Source organism: Stegostoma tigrinum, chromosome 19 (genome assembly GCF_030684315.1).
Source record: "Stegostoma tigrinum isolate sSteTig4 chromosome 19, sSteTig4.hap1, whole genome shotgun sequence".
Lineage (NCBI taxonomy): Eukaryota > Metazoa > Chordata > Chondrichthyes > Orectolobiformes > Stegostomatidae > Stegostoma > Stegostoma tigrinum.
The window spans coordinates 13663988-13689705 of NC_081372.1; the positions used below are offsets into that span (position 1 = coordinate 13663988).

General features: G+C 44.1%; 1 protein-coding gene across 1 annotated transcript in view; it reads left to right on the plus strand.

Moving 5' to 3' along the window:
- The window catches only part of LOC125461511 (protein phosphatase 1 regulatory inhibitor subunit 16B-like), a 167334-nt gene extending 141879 nt beyond the window's left edge, over window positions 1-25455 (plus strand). The window contains exons 8-11 of the mRNA XM_048550372.2: window positions 6915-6990; window positions 8120-8249; window positions 17402-17573; window positions 22995-25455. Coding sequence (XP_048406329.1) covers window positions 6915-6990; window positions 8120-8249; window positions 17402-17573; window positions 22995-23504 — 888 coding nt within the window. The 3' untranslated portion in view covers window positions 23505-25455. The remainder of the gene's footprint in view (window positions 1-6914; window positions 6991-8119; window positions 8250-17401; window positions 17574-22994) is intronic.
- The last annotated feature ends 263 nt before the right edge of the window (window positions 25456-25718 follow it).

The window sequence follows — 25718 nt, forward strand, 5'->3', positions numbered from 1 at the left end:
CCCACCGACTCCCACAGCTACCTAGAATACACCTCCTCCCACCCATCCTCCTGCAAAAATTCCATCCCCTATTCCCAATTCCTCCTCCTCCGCCTCCGCCGCATCTGCTCCCACGATAAGACATTCCACTCCCGCACATCCCAGATGTCCAAGTTCTTTAAGGACCGCAACTTTCCCCCCACAGTGATCGAGAACGCCCTTGACCGCGTCTCCCGTATTTCCCGCAACACATCCCTCACACCCCGCCCCCACCACAACCGCCCTAAGAGGATCCCCCTCGTTCTCACACACCACCCTACCAACCTCCGGATACAACGCATCATCCTCCGACACTTCCGCCATTTACAATCCGACCCCACCACCCAAGACATTTTTCCATCCCCACCCCTGTCTGCTTTCCGGAGAGACCACTCTCTCCGTGACTCCCTTGTTCGCTCCACACTGCCCTCCAACCCCACCACACCCGGCACCTTCCCCTGCAACCGCAGGAAATGCTACACTTGTCCCCACACCTCCTCCCTCACCCCTATCCCAGGCCCCAAGATGACATTCCACATTAAGCAGAGGTTCACCTGCACATCTGCCAATGTGGTATACTGCATCCACTGTACCCGGTGCGGCTTCCTCTACATTGGGGAAACCAAGCGGAGGCTTGGGGACCGCTTTGCAGAACACCTCCGCTCAGTTCGCAACAAACAACTGCACCTCCCAGTCGCAAACCATTTCCACTCCCCCTCCCATTCTCTAGATGACATGTCCATCATGGGCCTCCTGCAGTGCCACAATGATGCCACCCGAAGGTTGCAGGAACAGCAACTCATATTCCGCCTGGGAACCCTGCAGCCATATGGTATCAATGTGGACTTCACCAGTTTCAAAATCTCCCCTTCCCCTACTGCATCCCTAAACCAGCCCAGTTCGTCCCCTCCCCCCACTGCACCACACAACCAGCCCAGCTCTTCCCCCCCCACCCACTGCATCCCAAAACCAGTCCAACCTGTCTCTGCCTCCCTAACCGGTTCTTCCTCTCACCCATCCCTTCCTCCCACCTCAAGCCGCACCCCCATCTACCTACTAACCTCATCCCACCTCCTTGACCTGTCCGTTTTCCCTGGACTGACCTATCCCCTCCCCACCTCCCCACCTATACTCTCTCCACCTATCTTCTTTACTCTCCATCTTCGGTCTGCCTCCCCCTCTCTCCCTATTTATTCCAGTTCCCTTTCCCCATCCCCCTCTCTGATGAAGGGTCTAGGCCCGAAACGTCAGCTTTTGTGCTCCTGAGATGCTGCTTGGCCTGCTGTGTTCATCCAGCCTCACATTTTATTATCTTGATAATCTCACGTTAAGTGGTTAGCTGTTTAAAACAGAGTTGAAGAAGAATTTCTTCTGTCAGAGGATAACAAATGTGTGGAATTCTTTACCACAGAGCGCTGTCAAGGCTGGGTCAATAAGTATATTCAAATACATTGAGATAGAATTTTAATCAAGGAATTCCAGGCAGGAAGGTGGAGTTGAGGATTATCAGATCAGCCACGATCTCATTGAATGGTGGAGCAAATACAATGAGCCAAATGCCCGGCTTCTGCTCCTATTTCTTTTGATATATCGCTTGGAGTCTTAGATTCTGATTTGATGAATGCCTAGTCTGGGCAGAAGGTGACATAAGGCAGTCTGTTCCTGCATATTTCATAGTCAACAGGCATAGAACAGCATTGAAAGATTGTCAGCTCCTGGCATCCTGCACCCATGACATCTACTTTGGCTGAAGCAGACTGGAACATGCTGCATGGGTTTGAGAGAGTTAGAAAGGTGAAGTGAGGAGAAAATATGCGATCGTAGCTTTCAGCAACAGTAACATATATGTGACTCTTCGATTCTCAATCTCTAATTAGACCAGCCTCATCTAGCAAGCCATTCTCTGCCAATATTTTGTCCTCCATTATAGAAGAACATTTCAGTTCTATACATCATCTTGAGGGTGTACAGGATATTGGTGAGGCCTCTTCTGGAATATTGTGTCCAGTTCTGGTCGCCCATTTATAGGAAGGATATTATTGAGCTGGAGAGACTTCAGAAGAGACTCACCAGGTTGTTGGAAGGTTTGAGTTGTATGGAAAGGCTGGGACCTATTCCACTAGAGCATTGGAGGTTGAGAGGTGACCTTATTGAAGTTTATAACGTAATGCAAGGTATAGGTAGAGTTACTGGTAGTCGTCTTTTCCCTAAGAAGCGGGATTTCAAGACTAGGAGACACGTTTTTAACATGAGAGGGGAAACATTTAAAAAAGACATGGATTTTTTTTTACATGGAGAGTGGTTGCATGTGGATAGATGCAGGTACAATTGCAACATTTAAAAGACATTTTGGATAAGTAGATGAATAGGAAAGGTTTGGATGGATATGGGCCAGCAGTAGGCAGGGCGATTAGTTTGGTTTGAAATTATGTTCGGCATGGACCAGTTGGATCTAAGGGTCTGTTTCCATGCTGTATGACTCTGTCTGTCGTTTAATGGCGTCAGTAAGATGGGAAGCGTCAGGGTATCATCTCCCTGAGGACATGTGGAACCCAGCTGAAAAAAAATGGCATTTCCAAGCTGAGGACTCAAATCTGAGTGAAGGGCAGCTCTGGGATTTTTCAAAGCTGGGCTATCGAGCCAGATTGATGGACAAGCCGAGTGGCAGCTTGCAAGTTGCTTCAATCCTTGGTAACATTGTTAACACCCCCATACAGGTTATTACATATCTGTGTGCAGAACTAGCACACACTGGTTGTGGTATGTATCAATACAGCTCCAACAACACTTCCACAAACTACATTGCCTATTAGGATAATGGTAGTAGGTGCAGGGTGACCAATTTGGAAATAGGTGGCTTGATCCATCATCATGGTCGTGTCAAAATCCTGAACTCCCTCCAGTGACAATTCAAGGAGTGTTTTTCAACTGCAGCAGCTCAATATGGTCAGTACTAGTTTTTCAAAGGAAACAGAGATACAAATTGGAAGTTGATCTCTAGATCCTACTTCACCATTTAACACGATCATGGCTGATCTGATTACTCCAGATTCCTGTCTACCCTGATAAAATTTCACCCCATTACTTCGCAAGAAACTGTTTCCCTCTGTGTTAAAATATTCAAGATTCTGTTTCCTTTTGAGGAAGAGAGTTCCGAACATTCCAACCCTCTGTGAGGGGGGCAGAAAAAAACCTGCAAGCCTTAATTTTAAACTGTGACCCTTTGTTGTAGATCCTCCTACAAGAATAAAACATCCTTCCCATATGTATCATGTTAAGACTTCTTAGGATTCTATATGTTCTAATTAAGTCTAATTAACTCCAGGGGATACCTTGTCCAGCCTTTCTTCTTAACACTAACCACCTACCTCCAGATATTCAACAAAGGATATGTAACAGAGGAGGTTTAAAATAAAACAGTAATACTTGGAAATTAATTTCCTGGTGTTACTGGGGCTCCATTTTAGAGTGTATAAGACATGTTGGACTAAGATGTGTCTCTCGCAAGTTTTGTTGGGTTTCCTCCTGAAAGCATGCAATGATGCCCACAATCCAAGAATGATATTTTTGTTAAAGTTTGACATGCAAACGATACAATGCAGACATTGACAGAGCGATGCTGTTGTGCTGCAATATTAGTTGCAGTGTTCCACACCCAGGAAAAAACTGGTCATGTCTGACCAAAATATGTGTTTGTTCAAACCCACAACGATTCTGTTGCTTTGTGTGTAACTCAGTACGTTGACAGGCCGACGAGGGGAGAGGCCATTCTAGACTTGGTGCTCGGAAACGAGCCAGGGCAGATATCAGGTCTTGTGGTGGGAGAGCATTTTGGTGATAGTGACCATAACTGCCTCACATAGCTATGGAGAAGGAGAGGATTAGGCAAAATGGGAGGATATTTAATTGGGGAAGAGGAAACTATGATGCGATTAGACATGAGTTAGGAAGCATGGACTGGGAGCAATTTTTCCATGGCAAAGGCACTATAGACATGTGGAGACTGTTTAAGGAACAGTTGTTGCGAGTGATGAATAAATATGTCCCTCTGAGACAGGTAAGAAGGGGTAAGATAAAGGAACCTTGGATGACGAGAGCGGTGGAGCTTCTTGTCAAAAGGAAGAAGGTAGCTTACATAAGGTGGAGGAAGCTAGGGTCAAGCTTAGCTCCAGAGGATTACAGGCAGGTGAGGAAGGAGCTCAAAAATGGTCTGAGGAGAGCCAGGAGGGGGCACAAGAAAGGCTTGGCAGAACGGATTAGGGAGAACACAAAGGCATTTTACACTTATGTGAGGAACAAGAGAATGGTCAAAGAAAGAGTAGGGACGATCAGGGATAGCATAGGGAACTTGTGTGTGGAGTCTGAGGAGGTAGGGGAAGCACTAAATGAGTTTTTTGCTTCTGTCTTTACAAAAGAAACGAACTTTGTAATGAACGAAACCTTTGAAGAGCAGGTGTGCATGCTGGAATGAATAGAGATAGAGGAAGCTGATGTGCTGAAAATTTTGTCAAACATTAAGATTGACAGGTCGCCAGGCCCAGACCAGATTTGTCCTCGGCTGCTTTGGGAAATGAGAAATGCAATTGCTTCGCCACTTGCGAAGATCTTTGCATCCTTGCTCTCCACTGGAGTCGTACCTGAGGACTGGAGAGAGGCAAATGTAATTCCTCTCTTCAAGAAAGGAAATAGGGAAATCCCCGGCAATTACAGACCAGTAAGTCTCACGTCTGTCGTCAGCAAGGTGTTAGAAAGGATTCTGAGGGATAGGATTTATGACCATCTGGAAGAGCATGGCTTGATTAAATGCAGTCAACACGGCTTTGTGAGGGGCAGGTCATGCCTCACAAACCTTATCGAGTTCTTTGAGGATGTGACTAGAAAAGTTGACGAGGGTCGAGCTGTGGATGTGGTGTATATGGACTTCAGCAAGGCATTTGATAAGGTTCCCCATGGTAGGCTCATTCAGAAGGTCAGGAAGAATGGGATACAGGGGAACGTAGCTGTCTGGATACAGAAGACAGCGAGTGTAGTAGAAGGAAAATATTCTGCCTGGAAGTGAGTGGTGTTCCACAGGGCTCTGTCCTTGGGCCTCTACTATTTGTAATTTTTATTAATGACTTGGATGAGGGGATTGAAGGATGGGTCAGCAAGTTTGCAGATGACACGAAGGTCGGAGGTGTCGTTGACAGTATAGAGGGCCGTTGTAGGCTGCAGCGGGACATTGACAGGATGCAGAGATGGGCTGAGAGGTGGCAGATGGAGTTCAACCTGGATAAATGCGAGGTGATGCATTTTGGAAGTTAGAATTTGAAAGCTGAGTACACAATTAAGAATAGGATTCTTGGCAGTGTGGAGGAACAGAGGGATCTTGGTGTGCAGATACATAGATCCCTTAAAATGGCCACCCAAGTGGACAGGGTTGTTAAGAAAGTATATGGTGTTTTGGCTTTCATTAGCAGGGGGATTGAGTTTAAGAGTTGTGAGATCGTGTTGCAGCTCTATAAAACTTTGGTTAGATCGCACTTGGAATACTGCGTCCAGTTCTGGTCGCCCTATTATAGGAAAGGTGTGGATGCTTTGGAGAGGGTTCAGAGGAGGTTTACCAGGATGCTGCCTGGACTGGAGGGCTTATCTTATGAAGAGAGGTTGACTGAGCTCGGACTTTTGACATTGGAGAAAAGGAGGAGGAGAGGGGACCTAATTGAGGTATACAAGATAATGAGAGGCATAGATAGAGTTGATAGCCAGAGACTATTTCCCAGGGCAGAAAAGGCTAACACAAGGGGTCATAGTTTTAAGCTGGTTGGAGGAAAGTATAGAGGGGATGTCAGAGGCAGGTTCTTTACACAGAGAGTTGTGAGAGCATGGAATGCGTTGCCAGCAGCAGTTGTGGAAGCAAGGTCATTGGGGTCATTTGAGAGACTGCTGGACATGTATATGGTCACAGAAATTTGAGGGTGCATACATGAGGATCAATGGTCGGCACAACATCGTGGGCTGAAGGGCCTGTTCTGTGCTGTACTGTTGTATGTTCTATGTTCTATGTAGCGAGTCCCTCGTCGGTTAAAACACAGTTAGGACAGATGTTATGAAACAGACTTGCACTATAAAAAAAGGAGCAAATATATGTTGCTACCCCAGCACCACCAGTGGTCTAGTTGCATTTCTGAAATTGGTTAATGCCAGTATTACTTCATCCCTCTTGACCAATACATGTGAAAAAAATTATTAGTCAGCGATTCATATACTTGCAAAATAACTGCTTAATAAAAGAATTTCATGACTAGGGGATAGGATTCACAACTTTTCACTTCCACATTCACCGGATTAGCACCTTTCCCTTTGCTTTTGCCAGAGGACAGCATATGCATGCAAGTGTTTTTTTCTCCAATTATATCTGTCATGAGGAACAAAATAAATGGACTGTCCTAAAATAGGTTCCTTTTAAAGTGACTTTTATTAATAACTATCAGTGGAACAGGAAAATGTGCTCTGAGTGGCAGTTCATTAAGAAAAAAAAGCCCCTTTCCTTCTACTATCATTCCAAGGGTCAGTTAGACAGCTGTTTTGAACAAGAGCAAAATACTGCAGATGCTAGAAATCTGAAATGAATACAGAGAATCCTGAAAAAACTCAACAAATCTGGCATCTGTGGAAAGAGAAGCAGAGTTAGCCTTTCGAGACAGTATGACTGTTCTTTCAAACTACAGTAGACTGGGTAGTCTGCAGCTCTAGAGAAGAATCATAATGGACTCAGAACGCTAATTTTTTCTCTCTGTACAGATGCTGCCAGACCAGCTGTTTCGAACAGTTGCAATGGAATGAGGAATTGCATTAACTTTTCCTGTGATCCCACTGTTAAAATGTAAACTTGTTTCTGCATTTCTTTCCTGTAGATGCAAATTGCAGAATTGCTGACAGCTCATGGTGCAAGTCTCAATGCCAAGACAAACCTGAAAGAAACACCAATTGGTTAGTCATAGATATAAGGTTGGCGCCATTTGCCTTGCCTAACGGAAGCAGATTAAGGCTGGGGAAGGGATAAGGTCCAAGGCTTGAATGCCATAGGAATATCACAGAAGTCACAAGCATCCATCTGATTCTGCTGTCTAGTCAGAAATGTAATACCATTTTAATGGAGCTGTTGACTAAAGCTGCACTCAACCCCTTATTTTATCTCTGTTTATAACTCATTAAAATATTAATAATGTCTCAGTCCCATTTTAGAGTCTTATCTGTCCTTGTAAGTGCAGATCGTTCAGCTTTCGTATTTTAGACTGTTTCTTATCAGAAATGTTTAGCTGCTTTTAGTTTTGCAAGTGTCTTTATTGGCTGTGCTGTTAAAATTCTGGTGATGTGCTTATGATGGCAAACAGAAAATCTTGTTTTAAATTTTTCATCTGTGCTATAACTTACCCTGTGCCACCCTCCGCACTCCTGAAATCCTCCAGCCAGCCACAAAATTGAGGCTGGGTATGAAATGGTCAATAGTCAGACGCTTGAGGCCCTGAATTAGGGCATAGACAGTGGCAAAGCTACACAGCCTGGTAGTACACCAGTGGGAGACCATGGATATTCTCTCCAATGACTCTATTATTTCACACACTCATCGTATCAGATAATCTTGAACTAGCAAGGAAATTTGACCTTGTGTGTGGATTTCAGTGCCACTACTTTATAACCTGTGACTCTATGACTTGAATAATCTTGTCTGAGAATTGGCACCTTCGACAGTGCAGCACTCCTAAAGTGCTGGCACTACAGGGTCAGCCACAATTCGAAAAGCTTAAAAATCAACTGTGGGACTTAACCTACAATCTTCAGGAGATGCAAGTTTGCTGCCATTGGGTCATACCACAGGCAGGAAAGAGAGCTTGAGGTCAATCTCAAAATGGTCCATTGTTGTCTTAAAACAGTCTGAATAGGACTAAGAGATAATGGGAACTGCAGATGCTGGAGAATTCCAAGATAATAAAATGTGAGGCTGGATGAACACAGCAGGCCAAGCAGCATCTCAGGAGTTGCTGCTTGGCCTGCTGTGTTCATCCAGCCTCACATTTTATTATCTCTGAATAGGACTAATGTTACTTTTCCATTGCAGATCTCTGTGATGATGAGGAGTTCAGAGTTTTGCTTCGACAGCTCAAGCACAAACATGATAGCATCTTGAAGTCACAGGGCAAGAACAAGTCATCTTTAAGCAGGAGAACCTCGAGTGCTGGAAGTCGAGGGTTAGTATTTGAGCCCTAATTAATGAAAACTCTCATTCTATGGCAACACTTAGACGTTTGATTCATTTGGATGTCGCCTTCCAAGGAAATTGCAGTTCTTGGATTCTTTAGCTATCTTTCTGGGTCCCACCTTATCCTTTATATGTAAAATGAAAATGGCCTTAGTAATTTTGGTTGTTGGCTTTGAACATAAATGATCTGGAATTTGAAAGAACTCCATGAAGGCAGGTATCCTGTCACCAAATGATCCTTCATTTCCACGTCCATAGTACTTGACAATGGTCCAGCCAGCTTAGAGTCGGCTCCTAGCGTGAATAGAATCTCTGGCACTCCTGTTTATATGTCAGCCAGTGCTTCCTGATTGGACCAGGTTAACAGCCCCAATTAGGGATCTCACATTCTCGAGGTCCACCTGACTGACATTGTTCCAATCACTACAAGTTTCCCATGAGCTTGATCAAGATGTATCCTCCCAAGGCAAGCAGGAAACCCTGAATGATTCCTCATGCCTCTCCTCTCAGAGGTTTGTGAATCCTGGAATGGCAACCATGGATACTAAGTCATTAGATATAATCAAACAGAAGTCGATAATTTTCTGAATACAAAGGGATGTGGGGCTGGCATGGAAAGGTGGCGCTGAGGTAGAAGATCATCCGTGATCTTATTCAATGAAGGAGCAGATGGGCGAATAACAGACTCCAATTACTGTTCATTATGTTTGAATTGAGAGAGTTAGACATTGTTTCACTGGGGAAAGCAAAAGAAAAACTAACAAGGATCTGAATAAAAGTGAAACTCTGCAAATACTGGAGACCTGCAATAAAAAAAAGTGTAGGAGAAACTCAGTGGGTCTGGCAACACCAGTAGAGAGGGGGAAAAAGAGTTAATGTTTCAAGTCTAATGACTTCAGAAGTGAAGAGGTGGAAAAGTCATGGTTTTAATGCTGTGGTGAGGGGCAAATGTAATAGAAAGGCAATCAGGGAAAGTTAAAGGAGATTGGAAATCAAAGATGTCATTGAGCAAAAGACAAATGGAGTGGTAATGATTCTAGAGAAAACAGGATTTGAAATGGAGTAGGTAGTAATGACAGAACAGAGATAACTCTGAATGAAAGCACAACTGTGAAAAACAGGATCCAACAGGAAACAAAAGTTATCCTTCCCTAAACTTTTCTCTCTGATGTTCTAGTTCTGTCAGCCAGTTGCTATGTTTTGAATTACAGTATGTGTATATCATCTGGCCCAAATCTTCAATACTTTCATAGCTGATCCTGTCACATCCCCATATCCCATACTGTCAATGGACCTTCAGGGTGGTGATTGATGAGCCATGAATTTGGAATTGAACAGCAGGCTCACAAGGCTGAATGGCATACTCTGATCCCTATGTGCGTATTATATTCTACCTCAACTGTACTGCCTGCTCCCCGTATTCTTTGATCCCTGAGAGACCCAAAATCCATTTATCCAAGACCTGAACATACTCTATGACTGAACGTCCACAATCCACTCGGATAGACAATTGTAACAATTCACAATCTCTGAAGGTATTTTTGTTCGTTTCAGTTCTGATGAAGAATCATTGGACTTGAAACGCTAACTCATCTGTGTTTTTCTCACCACAGATGCTGCCAGACCTGCTGAGTTTCTCCAATTTCCGTTTTTGTTTCAGCTCTTCAGCATCCACAGTTCTTTTTTTTATTGTACTGAATAATAAGCTCTTTATCCTCAGACTGTCCCCATAGGACAGATGTCAGAGGTAGGTTTTTTAATTCAGAGTAGTAAGGGCGTGGAACACCCTGCCTGCAAAAGTAGTAGATTCGCCAACTTTAAGGGCATTTAAATGGTCATTGGATAAACATTTGGATAATAATGGAATAGTGTAAGTTAGATGGGCTTCAGATTGGTTTCACAGGTCAGCGTAACATCGAGGGCTGAAGGGCCTGTACTGCGCTGTAATGTTCTATGTTCTAGATTTGGTCATCAGCAGAAACAGCCTCTCTTGTGTTTATGCTGTCGAGCCTCTTCTGACTGTTTGATGCAATGACATTTTTTCTTATTCTTCTAAACACTAAAAAATATGGGCAGAATCAACTCAGCTTCTCATCACAGGCCGACACTTTCATCCAAGTGTACAACCTAGTGAATATTGTTGTCCCATCTCCGAGGCAAGTATATCCTTCCTTCGATTTGGACACCAAGCTGCGCATCTGACTGCTTTCAATTCCTGACTCATCATGTCATTCACCACACATGAGGAAATTGCTTTGGAAATGTACATTTTTAATCACTTCCCTGGTCCCTATTATGTACTTAAATTAATCAGAATTAAATTTACTGATATTCGAGCTTCATGACATCATACCTGAGGGAAGCTGGTTGGTATTTTATATGGTTTTGCTTCTGCTTTAAATGATCTTTTCCCACATTCTCCAAAGTCTGTTTTTTCCTGACCGAGACAGCAGGTCTCCAGAACGCTTTGAAAGCAGCTGTCAGAATGTGTGTCAGAGACAGTCTAAAGGTGACGCTGTCTCTCTTCCTGCTGCACAGTTACTGACCTCCCCTTCTGTCAGTTTGATGGTGTTATGGAAATTGGCTAGTGGCTTTGTGCCCCATGTCACTGCAATGGGCTCACAGTGTCTGATGTTCCTTCACATGATCACTCACTGTTCAATGTATATATGTGGTTGTTCGTAGATGCATTGTCAATTTGATCATTGTATGAGCAGATAAAACAGATTAACCATTCAAATTCAATATGATGCTTTGGAGGTTTCCCAACTTATCCTGACTTGGTGATGGTATACAATCTGTAGAATTGCATGGCACTGTTTGTTGCCCTGGTTTGACAACCTAGTGGCCTTTTCTGCTATTTGCTGTCACTCAACATCACCGCACAATCACCATTGTCAGGTGTTTTTCCTCAATTTCTTTGTGTATGGTTGGTGTATTGCCTATTGGCCTGATTTGGCTTCTGTTCCTTCACAATGCAGCACCATGATCAGGGATGACTATGTGATCTGGGTTGGTTGCATATTTTATAATGTTTTGCTGGAATCCAAGCGTTTATATTCCGAACTTCCATTTCAAACTGGTGCATTGTTTTGGTAGTTCTCTACCATCTTGCTTGTTATGTATCTATCTTTGAAGAAGAATGTCTTGATTCTGGGAATGATTAAAGAATTATGGAATTGTTTCTGATTTACAGCCTGCATAGCTCTTATGTTTTTTTATTTAGAGAATTACAGATCCTGGGCAATCTCATGCATACTTCCCAACACAATGTATGCATGGAAGGCGATTGTAGTCCATTGGTGTTGCAAGAAATGCAAAAAAAAATGTTTTTTGTTCCTTAACTTTTAACGGTTAGATAGGGTGGATAGGGAGAGCCTTTTTCCTAGGATGGTGACGGCGAGCACGAGGGGGCATAGCTTTAAATTGAGGGGTGAAAGAGAAAGGACAGATGTCAAAGGTAGTTTCTTTACTCAGAGTAGTAAGGGAATGGAACGCTTTGCCTGCAACAGTAGTAGATTCGCCAACTTTAGGGACATTTAAGTCGTCATTGGACAAGCATATGGCCGTACATGGAATAGTGTAGGTTAGATGGGCTTGAGATTGGTATGACAGGTTGGCACAACATCAAGGGCCGAAGGGCCTGTACTGTGCTGTAATGTTCTATGTTCTGTGTTTTAATGATCATTGGTTTGATGGTACGCACAAATTGTTCTGCAAAACCATTTGAGTGTGGATAGTGGGGTGATGATGTTATGTTTGACACTGCCATTTAGTATGCATGCCCTCAAAAGGGTTAGCAGTGAATTGCAGTGGATTTCCACACACCACCTTTTCCAGGATACCAAATAAATTATAAGTAACACATATCATGTCAGCACTAGTCATGCTTATAGTGGTACTGGTAAATTTGAACACTGGTAAATTTGGAGAAGTAGTCCATTACAAGGATGTAATATTTTTCCATGCACAGCAAATAGGCCTGTTACGACTTTTTCTCTAAGGAGTGAAAGAACTGGATGTAGAGGTTCTGTCTGTTGCTGGTGTTGATACATTTGGCATGCCTCAAATCCATCCACATGGCATTGAATATCCTGATTCACCCCAGGCCGGTACACAACCTTAATGCTAGCAGTCTTGTGCACTCAATACCCATGTGTTCTTGGTGTAACGTGGCCATGTTGCTTTTGCTGTTTGTCCTTGGAGATGACTTATCACGATGCACCATGTTCATCTTCGTATCCCCAAAATGAATGACACTTCTTGGGTATTTGCTTAATATTGCCAGGCCATCCCTGCATAATGACCTTTTGCAACTTTTGTAGAAGCCGATCTTCGGCAGTTGCTGATTACAGCCGTTCACGCTGGCTTTTGAAAACGTTCCTCAACTTCAGTGATTGCATGGCACTTTGTTTTTTATTCATTCATGGGATGTGGGTGTCACTGGCTTGGCCAGCATTTATTGCCCATCCCTAATCGCACTTGAGAAGGTGGTAGTGTGCCGCCTAGTGAACTGCTGCAGTCCATGTGCTGTAGGTAGTCCACAATAATGTTATATGGTCTGTTTTGCCACAGTGTGGTTTGAAGCATCTGAACTGTGACAGCACTCAGATGTTAGATTCCCTATGGTGTGGAAACAGGCCCTTTGGCCCAACAAGTCCACACTGCCCCTTGAAACATCCCACCCAGACCCATCCCCCTATAACCCACACATCCGTGAACACTACAGGTAATTTAGCATGGCCAATCCACCTAGCCTGCACATCTTTGGACTGTGGGAGGAAACCGGAGCACCCGGAGGAAACCCACACAGATAGTTGCCCACTGTGTGCACACTGGTAGTCCTACCACTGCTGGACCATTGGTATCTATTTAGAAAGTTTCAAGAAGGCAAGATATGTTTGCCTATTGGCATTGTAATGTGATTCCTGCTCATGGAATTTGTTATGTGCTACACACTGTGAGACAGTCTCTTGTTGGTTCTACTATGGAATGCCACCTGCTGAGGTTCATGTCTTTCAGGACGCATAGTGGTAAAAATATGTTGGTACTAGATCCTATGTCGATTTTAGCTTTTAGTGTGTGGTTTTGTGCCCTTTCAGGACATGTGATGCTGACAGTTCTAAAAATTTCTGATCACCTTCACATTTTTTAAAAATTTGATTTATTATTGTCACATGTACCTACGTACAGTGAAAAGCTTTGTTCCCATGCAGTACAGGCAACTCACACCATACAAAGATCGTACTGTGATTGAACACAGTAAGGAATACAAAGTTATAGCTGCAAAGAAAGTAAGCAAAAGCAAGATCAACATTAGATTTGAATCTTGAGGGGCCAACAAAAAAGTATAATAACAGTGAGGGAGAAGCTGTTCTTGAACCTGATGATATGTGAGTTTAAGCTTCTGCGTAAGTTGGAAGAGATTATAATTGGGATAGGTGGGGTCTTTGATAATATTGGCTGCCCTTCCAAGGCAGTGAGGAGTGTAGATGGATTCAATGGATGGAAGGTTAGCTTGCGTGATGAATTGGGCTGAGTTCATAACTCTCTGTAGTTTCTCACAGTCCTGGGCAGAGCAGTTGCCGTACCAAGCTGTGCTGTACCCAAATAGAATGCTTTCTGAGGTGCATCTGTAAAAGTTGCTGAGGGTTCTTGTGGACATGCTGAATTCCCTCAGCCTCCTGAGGAAGAAGTGGTGTTGTTATGCTTTTCTTTTTAACCATTGCACCACTGTGGGTGTCCAGGAAAGATTGCTGGTGATGGTCAAGAATGTCAAGAAAAGTGTGAGGTTAATAATAGAAAAGAACTTGATCATCTTCCGATATTCATCTGTCATTTGAATGACTCTGCAACTCCTTGACGTATTTGTGTTTGTTCACCTTCTTAACAATTGCCTTTGTGCCAGTGCTGCCTCATTGCTCACTTTTGTGTGTTGTTCTGGGGTTTGGCTTGGTCTATGGAGCCAAATGTTCTGCATAAACACATCCACTATCTGTTGATACCATACAGGTCTCAAGAAAGGCTTTTGGGTAGGTGGTACACCTGTTACAGACTTTGTTGGTTTAGTGTGCTTTGCTGACCATCGCAATCATGCTGAACGCACCTATTCACAATCTGGACAATAAACTTCTGCAGTTGTTGTTTGGACATCATGCACTGAGACTGTTAATTCTGAAGCGAATTGAAATTGGAGTATTGAATAGACAGCCATTGCTGCTAACCAGCTTTTCCCTTCTACAGGGTATAGAACTTAGAACATAGAAAAGTACAGCACAGTACAGGCCTTTCGGCCCACAATATTGTGCCGTGGAATAATCCTAATCCAAAAATGAAATAACCTAGCCTACATTCCCCTCAATTCACTGCTGTCCATGTGCATGTCCAACAGTCGCTTAAATGTCACTAATGACTCCGCTTCCACGACTACCACTGGTCAGCTATTCCATGCGCTTACAACTCTCTGGGTGAAGAACCTCCCTCTGACGTCTCCTCTGTGCCTTCCTCCTTATATATTGTGGCAATGCTCATGTTATCCTTCGTGACATAATAAACAAGGCATAAATGATATGGCATTGGAGGATCCAACAGATAGTTATTATAAATAACAACCGAAAATGCTGGAGAAACCCCTCAAGTCTGGTAGCATCTTTGGAGAAACAGAGTTAATGTCTTGAGTCCAGTATGATGACTCTTAAGAACACATGTCTGCAGATATTCATTACAGGTGGCTGCTAACAGCAGATGTTCTCAGGCATACTACTACCTGGGCTAAAGTTAAGGTGTTAGGTTACAAACAGCAGCATGCTTTAATTCACAGGGCATCTTCATGCGACCCCAATAAGAAGTGTGTAAGACTTTTATACCCTCTGGCCACTTGCTATGATGCAGTCATGTCTCCAAAGTAAGCGGTCAGACTAACTTTGGGACATAACACACAGCAAATGTTGTAATGGATCTTGAAAGATCAATGGGTGCTCTTTGGAGGGTCGGTGCAGACTCGATGGGCCAAATGGCCTGCTTTCTCACTGTAGGAATTCTATGATTATGTAAACCTAAAGTCTTCTACAGGTGCACCAATAAAAGAAGGATGGTGAAAGGAGGAGTAGGATGAATTAGGGACCAAAAGGGGAGTTATATATGGAGGCATTAGGCATGTTAGAGGTGTAAATTAATACTATGCATCTGCCTTTCACTACAAGATGAATTCAGCATATTAGTTACGTAGAAGGAAACGTAGTCACTAGAAGTATTTAAAACACACAAAGACGAGGTTTTGGATAAGCTGGCAAAACTTAAATTTGATAAGGCAAACAGGACTAGATGAGATACATCCAATAATATTGAAGGAAGTGAGAGCAGATGTTGCAGAGGCGTTGCCAGTAACCTTTCACATATCCCTGGACCCAGGTGTTGCCGGACAACTGGACAATTATGTCCTTGTTTACCAAACATTCTAAAGATAAGACTAGCAATTACAGTCCATTTAGATTAACTTCTGTGTTGGGGAAACTTCTGATGTGTGAGGTTGGATTAATAGTCACATGAAAAATGCAGGTTAAGGGAAATTTGTAATGAATTAACTTGCAGAAACCCTTTGAAGCCCTTTGCTGTTCACACGGTGTACATGGACTTCTAAAAAGCATTCAATACACACCATAGGCTTGTGAGAAAAGTCATAGTTCGTGAAAGAAAATGGACAAAAAAAACGTAAATACTAAATTAACAAGGTGTAGAGCTGGATGAACACAGCAGCATCAGAGGAGAAGGAAAGCTAACGTTTCGGGCCTGGAGATCATAGGAACTGCAGATGCTGGAGAATCACAAGTTTCAGGCCTCCTCCTTCAGAAAAATCTCGGTCTAGGCCCGAAACATCAGCTTTACTGCTCCCTCTGATGCTGCTTGGCCTGCTGTGTTCATCCAGCTGGGCACCTTGTTATTTCAGATTCTCCAGCATCAGCAGTTCCTACTATCCCATTAATAGTAAATTGCCAGAATAATAGGAAACAGTGAAACAGTGTAATGATTAATGGGTTTCCCAGTCGCAAACCATTTCCACTCCCCCTCCCATTCTCTAGATGACATGTCCATCATGGGCCTCCTGCAGTGCCACAATGATACCACCCGAAGGTTGCAGGAACAGCAACTCATATTCCGCCTGGAAACCCTGCAGCCTAATGTTATCAATGTGGACTTCACCAGTTTCAAAATCTTCCCTTCCCCAACTGCATCCCTAAACCAGCCCAGTTTGTCCCCTCCCCCCACTGCACCACACAACCAGCCCAGCTCTTCCCCCCCCACCCACTGCATCCCAAAACCAGTCCAAGCTGTCTCTGCCTCCCTAACCTGTTCTTCCGCTCACCCATCCCTTCCTCCCACCGCAAGCCGCACCCCCATCTACCTACTAACCTCATCCCACCTCCTTGACCTGTCCATCTTCCCTGGACTGACCTATCCCCTCCCTACCTCCCCATCTATACTCTCTCCACCTATCTTCTTTTCTCTCCATCTTCGGTCCGCCTCCCCCTCTCTCCCTATTTATTCCAGAACCCTCACCCCATCCCCCTCTCTGATGAAGGGTCTAGGCCCGAAACGTCAGCTTTTGTGCTCCTGAGATGCTGCTGGGCCTGCTGTGTTCATCCAGCCTCACATTTTATTATCTAATGATTAATGGGTATTTTTCAGGCTGGAGGAAGGCTTATGGTGGAATGTGGTATTTGACATCCTGCACAGTGGTTTAGATGTTACACAGATACATTTAAAAGGTAGCTAAGCATTTATCAATCGAAATTCACTTCAGATAGCATTTATTTGTCATATAGTGTAAAAATATTGTTTCTCTTTATTTTGGTATTTATGGCGAATTGTCCTGAAAAGTGAAAGATGAAAAGCTTTGACAAAAGATGACATTTTCAGCAACATGCAAATTGTGTGCTACCAAACAACTGTTAATATTCCTTTCCTTAAAGTGAGGGAACGAAGAACTCCAAGCTTGTGTCCTGTGTGTTAAATTAAGGACTGGACTAGCCCCAGCGTGTGCACAGTAAGCACTTGTGCGTTGATCCAATCCTGGTAGACAAAGGATAGTTCTAAATTGAAGCTTGATGCAGATAGTGATGCCAGTATCCTGTTTCCTTTTAGGACGGTGGTGCGGCGAGCAAGTGTGTCGGACCGAAATAATTTGTACAGGAAAGAATGCGAGCAGGAGGCAATTATCTGGCAGCAGATGGGGCAGAAGGAAATGGAAAAGGAAATCGCAGGCAGTGATGGCGAAGATAAAGACTCGTGCAAAGATCAGGAGAATGTGACCCCGGTAAAGATTTTGAATAATCTGTTTATCTATCAGAGCTAGCATCCAGCAGGACATGGTATTAAACTAAGCTCTTATCTGTCTCTTTGTATGGATCTGGCTGATGTTCTTGGTACGTTTAGCACTGTCTGTCTTCCCATCTGCTGGCCCCACCGTTCACTGCCATGTTTCAGATTTAAATCAAGTTTTGGAAGGCAGCATCGTGGTTCAGGGCACTGCTACCTCACAGCACCAGGGACCCAGGTTCAATTCTAGTTTCAGGCAACTGCCTGTGTAGAGTTTGCACACTCTCTGTGTCTGTGTGAGTTTCCTTTCAAGTCCAACGATGTGCAGGTTAGGTAGATTGGCCATGGGAAATGGATACAGTCATGGGCTGGCTCTGGGAGGGATGCTCTTTGAAGGGTTGGAACAGAACTCGATGAGCCAAATGGCCTCTCTCTGCACTGTAAAGCTTCTATGATCCTAAAATATCTTAACTGGACCTAACGACATTACTGGAGCTGATCTCCATGGGTTAAAACAGACACATTTTAAATAAGAATGTAAGAAATGGAAGCAGAACAAACCATACAGCCGATTAAAATGACCATGAATGTGTTCCTGCCTTCGCCCCATGTTCTCGGGATAAAGGGTCGCCGATTTAAGAATGAGATGAGGAGAAATTTCTTCTGTCAGGAGGTTGTGAATCTTTGGAACTCCTTTCTACAGAGAACTTTTGGGAGCAGACTCCTTGCGCATATTTATAGCAGAGATGGATTGATTCTTGGTCCATCACGAATCAAAGGTTAAGGGGAAAAGGCAGGAAAGCCGACTTGAGGAATGTTGGAATAGCCATGGTCCTATTTGAATGGTGGAGCAGTCTCAGGGGGCTGAATGGCCTACTTCTGTTCCTATTCTGATAGTCTTTCCACGCATTCCTGTATTCCTTAATTCCTGAGAGACCAAAAGTCTGTGTGCTGACATGAAAATAATAATGGCCTGATCATCGGGGATTTACTAACAATGTGGGTGAGTTTATTTAAAACAGTAAAACAATTTTTTAAAAGTTATGAAGCAGACATTACTACAGCCAATCGATTTCTGTGTGCAGATTACAAACACACAGGCAACCAACAGGTAGCTGAGGTCACGACATGTATGTACACAGCACATGGACTCCTTAAATGTATTCTGTGTAAAAGTATGGTGCAAATACAATATTATTCTCAGACTAAATAGAACCAACAATTCACCATTGAAAGGGGTGATCCTTTTATCAGCAGTGATTAATATTAAAATTAGACAAATTAGGAAGTGGTGGATAAATACCCCTAAAGTATTTTATATACTGGCATCTGCCAAGTGTGAGAATCAAATTGATCTCCAAATATCTATGCAAATCAAAGGTAAATAGAACGTTTAATTCGATATTTGACAGCAAAAGGGTGTTCAGTATGCTTCTGACACTACTAAAAATATATGTTGGACCAGATTTTCCAAGGAGTTGCAATCTCCCACAGAGCACCAGGGTGGCACAGTGGTTCAGTGTTTAGCACTGCAGCCTCACAGCGCCAGGGACCCAGGTTCGATTCCAGCCTCGGGCGACTGTCCGTGCGGAGTTTGCACATTCTCCCCATGTCTGCGTGGGTGTCCTACGGGTGCTCTGGTCTCCTGCCACAGTCCAAAGGTGTGCAGGGTGGGTGGATTGGCCATGCAAAATTGACCATAGTTTTCAAGTGGGTTAGAGGAGGATGTGCCCAGGTGGGATGCTCTGAGGTTCAGTGTGGACTTGTTGGGCCAAAGGGCCTGTTTCCACACTTTAGGGATTCTATATCTATATTAAAAAAACCCCATTCCACCCTTCACTTTTTATGAAAGGAGAGACCTGTGCATTTCCAACAAGAGATTCAGATCCGAGCTCCTTCAGAAATACTGAGCAATACCTCCATTCTGACAGTTAATTTGTAACACACTACTGTCAGGGGAGGGCAAACCTCACCCCCTTCTCACAGCAGTTAGCTGCCGTTTCTGAAGTTTAAAGGTCCAAAATCTCAGAGATCCACTTTGATAGCTGCCATCAAACAGTAAGTACAAAAGCTAGGTGTGAGGTCAGGGTGAATGGAGGGTAAAGTGCCAGATGGTTAGGGGACTAGTGTTTCAGGTAAAGGGTGTGCCAGTTGGGTAGGGGACTAGTATATCAGACGAAGAGGGTGCTGATGGGTCAGGGACTCGTGTATCAGGTAAGGAGGCTGCCAGGTGAGTAGTATCCCAAGTGGTTAGGGAGATAAAGGGACTGATGGGCAGGGTGCAAGGTGGTAATGGGACCAGGTGAGAGATGCTTTCTTAAGGGTAGGTTGGCAAAGGTGGGGAAACTGGGACTAGCTGGAGTCAGAGGAGGGTAGATGTTAGGTTCCAAGGTGAACAGGGCTGGCAGCAGATGAAGGGGTGTTGGAGGCAGATTAAGTTCAGAACAGGGAGGACCCAGGTCTGGAGGAGGAGGGGGTGATGCAAGAGAATGAGAAAGGGGTGGGGGAATGCCAGAGGCAGATCAGGTCCAGAGTTGGGGAAGGAGAGGACGAGTCTGGAGTTTGGGAGAGGGGGTATTGGGTATGAAACAGGGTAAATGGAGTGATAAATCTGGAGTGGCATAGCAGTGACGGATCCCATGAGAAGAGACCAGGTTGTCAGGTCAGGGTCTGGGACAGTAATTGACGAGGGGAGGTGCAGGTGGGGGTATGTGCAGTAAAAATGGAATCAGTTTAACAGGGTACTCAGGAGTTAGTTGATGTATTTAATAGTCTAACCGCATCTCATCATAACTTTCTAAATTGTCCAATTGAAATAGATAGTTTCGATGGGTTCCAAGCATAGGTGGATTTCCCAATGGAACCTTCAATTTCTAGGGAAATTCCTTTGGAGTCTGTTACGATGGGGATCTGCAGGGTCCTCTGCGGAACTCCCATGATCGCTGGAATAATGACTGGCCATCAGAAAATCCAAGCCACTACGATCACGTCCCACCACATTCAGAGACAATGGTAACTACAGATTCTGGAGAATCGGAGATAACAAAATCTCACCTATCCCCTCCTCCCACCTCAAGCCGCGCCTCCATTTCCTACCTACGAACCTCATCCCGCCCCCTTGACCTGTCCGTCCTCCCCGGACTGAGCTATCCCCTCCCTACCTCCCCACCTACACGCACTTCTACAGGCTCCATCCCTGCCCCTTTAACTTGTCTGTCTCCTCTTCACCTATCTTCTCCTCTATCCATCTTCAATCCGCCGCCCCCCCCCCACCCCCCCCACAATTTATTTCAGAACCCTCTCCCCATCCCCCTTTTCTGATGAAGGGTCTAGGCCCGAAACATGAGCTTCTGTGCTCCTAGGATGCTGCTTGGCCTGCTGTGTTCCTCCAGCTCCGCACTTTGCCACCACCTTCAGAGTTGGTGCTTTCATATTGATCCTTGTGCTGTGGTTCTCAGCCATTCCACTAGGTGGCATGCAACCACAAGACAAATTAACCTAAGGATGCAGAATTAATATGAATCCATAATCATGTTACTCGGATTTTCTTTTGTGGATTTATATTCTAAGGTAGCATTGTATTGCACATAGATGTAAGTTTCATTGGGTGGAGATTAACATCCTGGGAAGTGCTATTTATCGTAAGTGTAACTAGACCACATGTATAAATACTATGGCTAACAAGATCAAGGAATGCTGTAGCGAGTAACTCTCCTTTCGACAAGTTCAGTCTCAACCAGGACAAAAGCAGCTCATTTAATCAGAACCCCATCAATCCCTTCAAACAATCATTCCCTCCACCAACAGTACTCTAGAGAGTCTGTAAAATCCAATTCACTAACTCACCTAGTCCCCCTTGGTAGCTCCTTCCAAACCCACAACCACAACTATCTGGAATGTCATGAGCAGCAAACACACAGGCCCACCTCCTCCAAACCATGCATCATCCTTACCTGGATATTTTGTCACTGTTCCTTCACTATCACTGGGTCAAATTCCTGGCACTCCCTTCCACATTGTGTGTGTGTTCCCCAGTTACCAAAGTCTGCAGTGGTGCAAGAAGGCAGCTCATGGGCATCTTCTCCAGGGCAATTAAAAATGAACAATAATTGTTGGCCCTGCCCCCAAAGCCTAAGGACAGTTTTTGTTTTAACAAATTCCCTGAATCTTGCTTGGACCGTCACATCCACCTCAAATCAAAACCTGCACAGTTTCCCCCACACTTTGGGTTGAGTTTTGTTTATCTCCATCTCTTATTTGGTCTCCCTGCACCATATACTGAATACAGTTGGGATGTTGGGTTTGGAAAGTTGATTAGATGTGAAGAAGATGGTGATGCTCTTTAAATTAGTTGACTTATTGAGACAGAATAAAAGAACAATGGATCCATAAGATTCGTAGCAGCACAATTCATCTGATAGTGAACTAGACAGAAGATGTACCATGTTGTAGAATTATGCCATAGAAATGACCATTTAAATGGGAAAATCTAGACTATTTTTCAGGTCCCCTTCTATGCTATCCACATGAGTGACAATAATCATCAAAATCTTGTGTTTCTCTGATCGTGCCTCCTGGGAGGACACAATAGATCATTCCAGGACTGTGTCAGTCTGAATTACTCAGCCTGCTTATAAGACAAGATGGCAAGCTAAAAGCAATATCAAGATACTCCAACAGCTCCATGTTTAGCATGGTGCAGCCGAGCACTGTGGACAGAGAATTGTCTGAGTCTTAAATTCTTGTCTGTTGTCAGTAGCTAAACCAACCAAAATGGGACTGGAAATACACTGTTCCTGAACTAGAGAAGAGCAGGGGGAAATCACTCTGGATTATGTCCCCAGGAATGTCCTGAATGTTGAGTTTGGCTGCACTGCTTCTACTCTTAGACAGTGCTGATGATGACCACCAAAACTCTCAATGTTGAATTGTATTCCAAGACAAGTCAGCACCTCAAGAACAGAGGGAAAATATAATCCAATGAGCCCCTCAGTAGAAGGTTTTTTGGCCCATCAAGTATGTAGCAGCTCTGTAGACAGTTATTCATACCTGAGGAAGGGTCACCGGACCTGAAACGTTAACTCTGTTTTCTCCTCCACAGATGCTGCCAGACCTGCTGAGCTTTTCCAGCAACTTTGTTTATGTTCCTGAGCAATCCATATTGTTCCATTCCCCTACTTTTACAGCAATAGCTCTCTACACATTTTGTTTTTTCAGGAATTGATGGAACTCTGCCCTGAAAGTTATTTTTGAATCTGCTTCCCCTGCCAATGCATTTAGAATCACAATTACACTGTGTAAACCCTCACCTCCAGCAGTTAGAATACTATGGAAATTAGGTACTTTTTTAAGGTTTGTTTTTGTAGTTTTTACAGGCAATAAACTATGGGGTTTTTTTTCATGCCTGTTTTAAATGCAGAGTTTGTCATCCAACTCCCAAAAAGATGTGACGGATCAAGTTGGGCCTACAGAAGAGTTGGCGGATATTGGCAGGAAGAATAGTCCTTCACTCTCAATCTCAACTTCCCGGAGGTCGTCGTCTGACACTGAATCCTTGAGAATATCCCCCACGGAGGAAAGGGCAAATGGCCAGGTTCACCCTGACAATTCCTGTCCTGCTCCTTCACCACAGCCTAACAGGGACAGGAACTGCCAGACGCTGTCGGAGCTGAAGCGACAGCGAGCAGCCTCCAAGCTGAAGAAGCAGCTTTCTCAGGAAGCAGCTCTGGCCAATGGCCTGGGAAACATATTGGAAAGTGACCAGCTTCCACCAAAGGGCAGCCCGGTGGGCTCGAGGACATCGGATGTCAGCTCCAATGGGAACTCGCTCTATTATTACCAGCCGTATGGGGACCCTCCACTATTAAAACTTAAGGCACCAGTGGAGGAGCCAGACACTAAGGGACAGGGCTGTTGTAGGATTGTGTGATGGAAGAAAAGGACCTGCAAAAGTGTTCTGTTGCAAGTTGCACTTGGGCCAGAGATGGTAGCTTGTGCGACAACATTCACATTGGTTGCTGCTACATTGAAGTACTGACGTGCGGATGTTAATTTAAGCACTATTTTAATTCATTGGCCACTGAATTCACTGTAACTGTATGGAGTTCTTTATTCTGCAAGGTAAGAGTGAATGACTGACTGACTGTTTGGAATTTCGGGCCATCTAGTGTGGTAAGGATTCCATACTGTATTACTGAATAGAGTTTCTGACTCACCTGGGGCTCCCAAACTGCAGGATTAAATGTAAGTTTTAATCCAGTGCTACCTAATTGAATGCCAGTTCCGCACTCTCAGCATCTGGAACTAATTTATGGAAACAACTGTCAATTTTGAATGGTTTATTTTAAAGTCAGCAATTTGCACAGCACCAGATTTAACAATGCTGCATTTTTTTTTGATGTCAGCAACTGTTGTAGAGTTTGTCCTATTTAAGGTTCCTCAAGCACCATGTTACTCCTGCCTTCAAGCGACCACATCATGCTCTCTAGGAACTTAGAGAGAGAAGTGGTTTATTGATAAATAGTGACTTATAGTGCACTATTATATCCCTCTCGCTGATGGGCAGGTTGGGCTATCTGTACAAGTGGAAGATATGGGAACATTATTCCATTTATCAGTGAGGGATATTGAGTGCTTCCAAGTCGGGCCTACAGTGGCCATAGGCATATTGTGCTTTTGAGGCTAGAAGCCAACCACTGGGCCTTACCTCACTAAAGCCATTCTACCCTAGACTGGAAAACTCTTCCCTTTCCCACGTGCATGTTCATCTCTAAGGAAACTTTGTTCAGGCGCTGTGCGAGAGATCAGTATTTCTTCAAACTAGCTTCACTTGTAACCCTGATCCACCAAATCCTGAACCTGTCTACCTGTCTACTCCTTGTGTTTAGGAGGATAACATGCTGTGTGAAGTTGAACAAGGAACTGAATTGTAGCAACATGCACGATAGTAACTGAATATCATGTGATCATCTGGTATGGCCACATGGCAACATTTCACTGGGTCAAAAACATAATCTGTCTAACACTCAAAGCTTAAGTTGATGCATCCATTAATTGTCCTGACTGACGTTTTGGAAGTCACCATAGTCCCAGAAGACCATAAGCTGCTCTCCCTCATCAAAGAGAGAGAGAGAGAGAGACAACGGTTGGTGAATTTCACTGAGGGTCACCATGCCTCAGATGAGAAGACAGGGCTTTCGTTACCTTCAGCTGGCTTGGGAATTGAGCCTGTTCAGTTGGCGTCACAAACCAACCATCCTGCCAATGGCATTTCTTCCTCAGTCAGTAACATACGATTAATTGATTAGTAATTGCATTGTTGATTGTTGAATCTTGCTGATTACACATTTCCTGGTGTTTTTGCCTGCAATACTCCCAGTGACTGCACTGCAGGAAGTTCTGAGGAAGTGAATTCTGTTGTCCAGATGTAAATTTGTTCTACTCATTTTGTTCTGGAACCTCCCGGAGAGGAGACATTCCCTTTTTTTTTTCATGTTGCCACTCAATCCTGAGTGGGTCAAGACAGTTTCTTCCTCTTTCTTGACCTGCCACAGTTCCCTTTGCTCCCCCTTTCCTGAAGTCATGGTTGTGTACAGGTTCTAGCAACTTTCATCAAGTGACCTTTGACTCAAGAGGTAGCACAGTGGCTCAGTGGTTAGCACTGCAGCCTCACAGCACCAGGAACCTGGGTTCATTTCCATCCTCGGGCGACTGTCTGTGGGGAGTTTGCATCGTCTCATCATGTCTGCATGGGTTTCCTCTGGGTGCTCCAGTTTCCGCCCACAGTCTGATGTGCAGGCTAAGTGGATTGGCCGTGCTAAATTTGTCCATAGTGTTTAGGGATATGCAAGCTAAGTGGGTTAGCCATGGTAGACGCAGGGACAGGGTAGGAGGGCTGGGTCTGGATGGGCTGCTCTCCGGAGGATTGGGTTGGCTCGAATGGCATGTTTCCACACTACTGGAATTCTGTGACCCATTGACAAATGGGGTTTATTGGCACACATGATTCAATGAAGAATTAGGATCACTTTAATTAATTTTCTCCTGGGACAGAAAATGAGAAGCTGCAGATCAGGTGGCCAGATATTCTTTTCGCCCACCTCAACCCTCCCATCCACTGAATGGAAAGGAATGTATTTCCTGT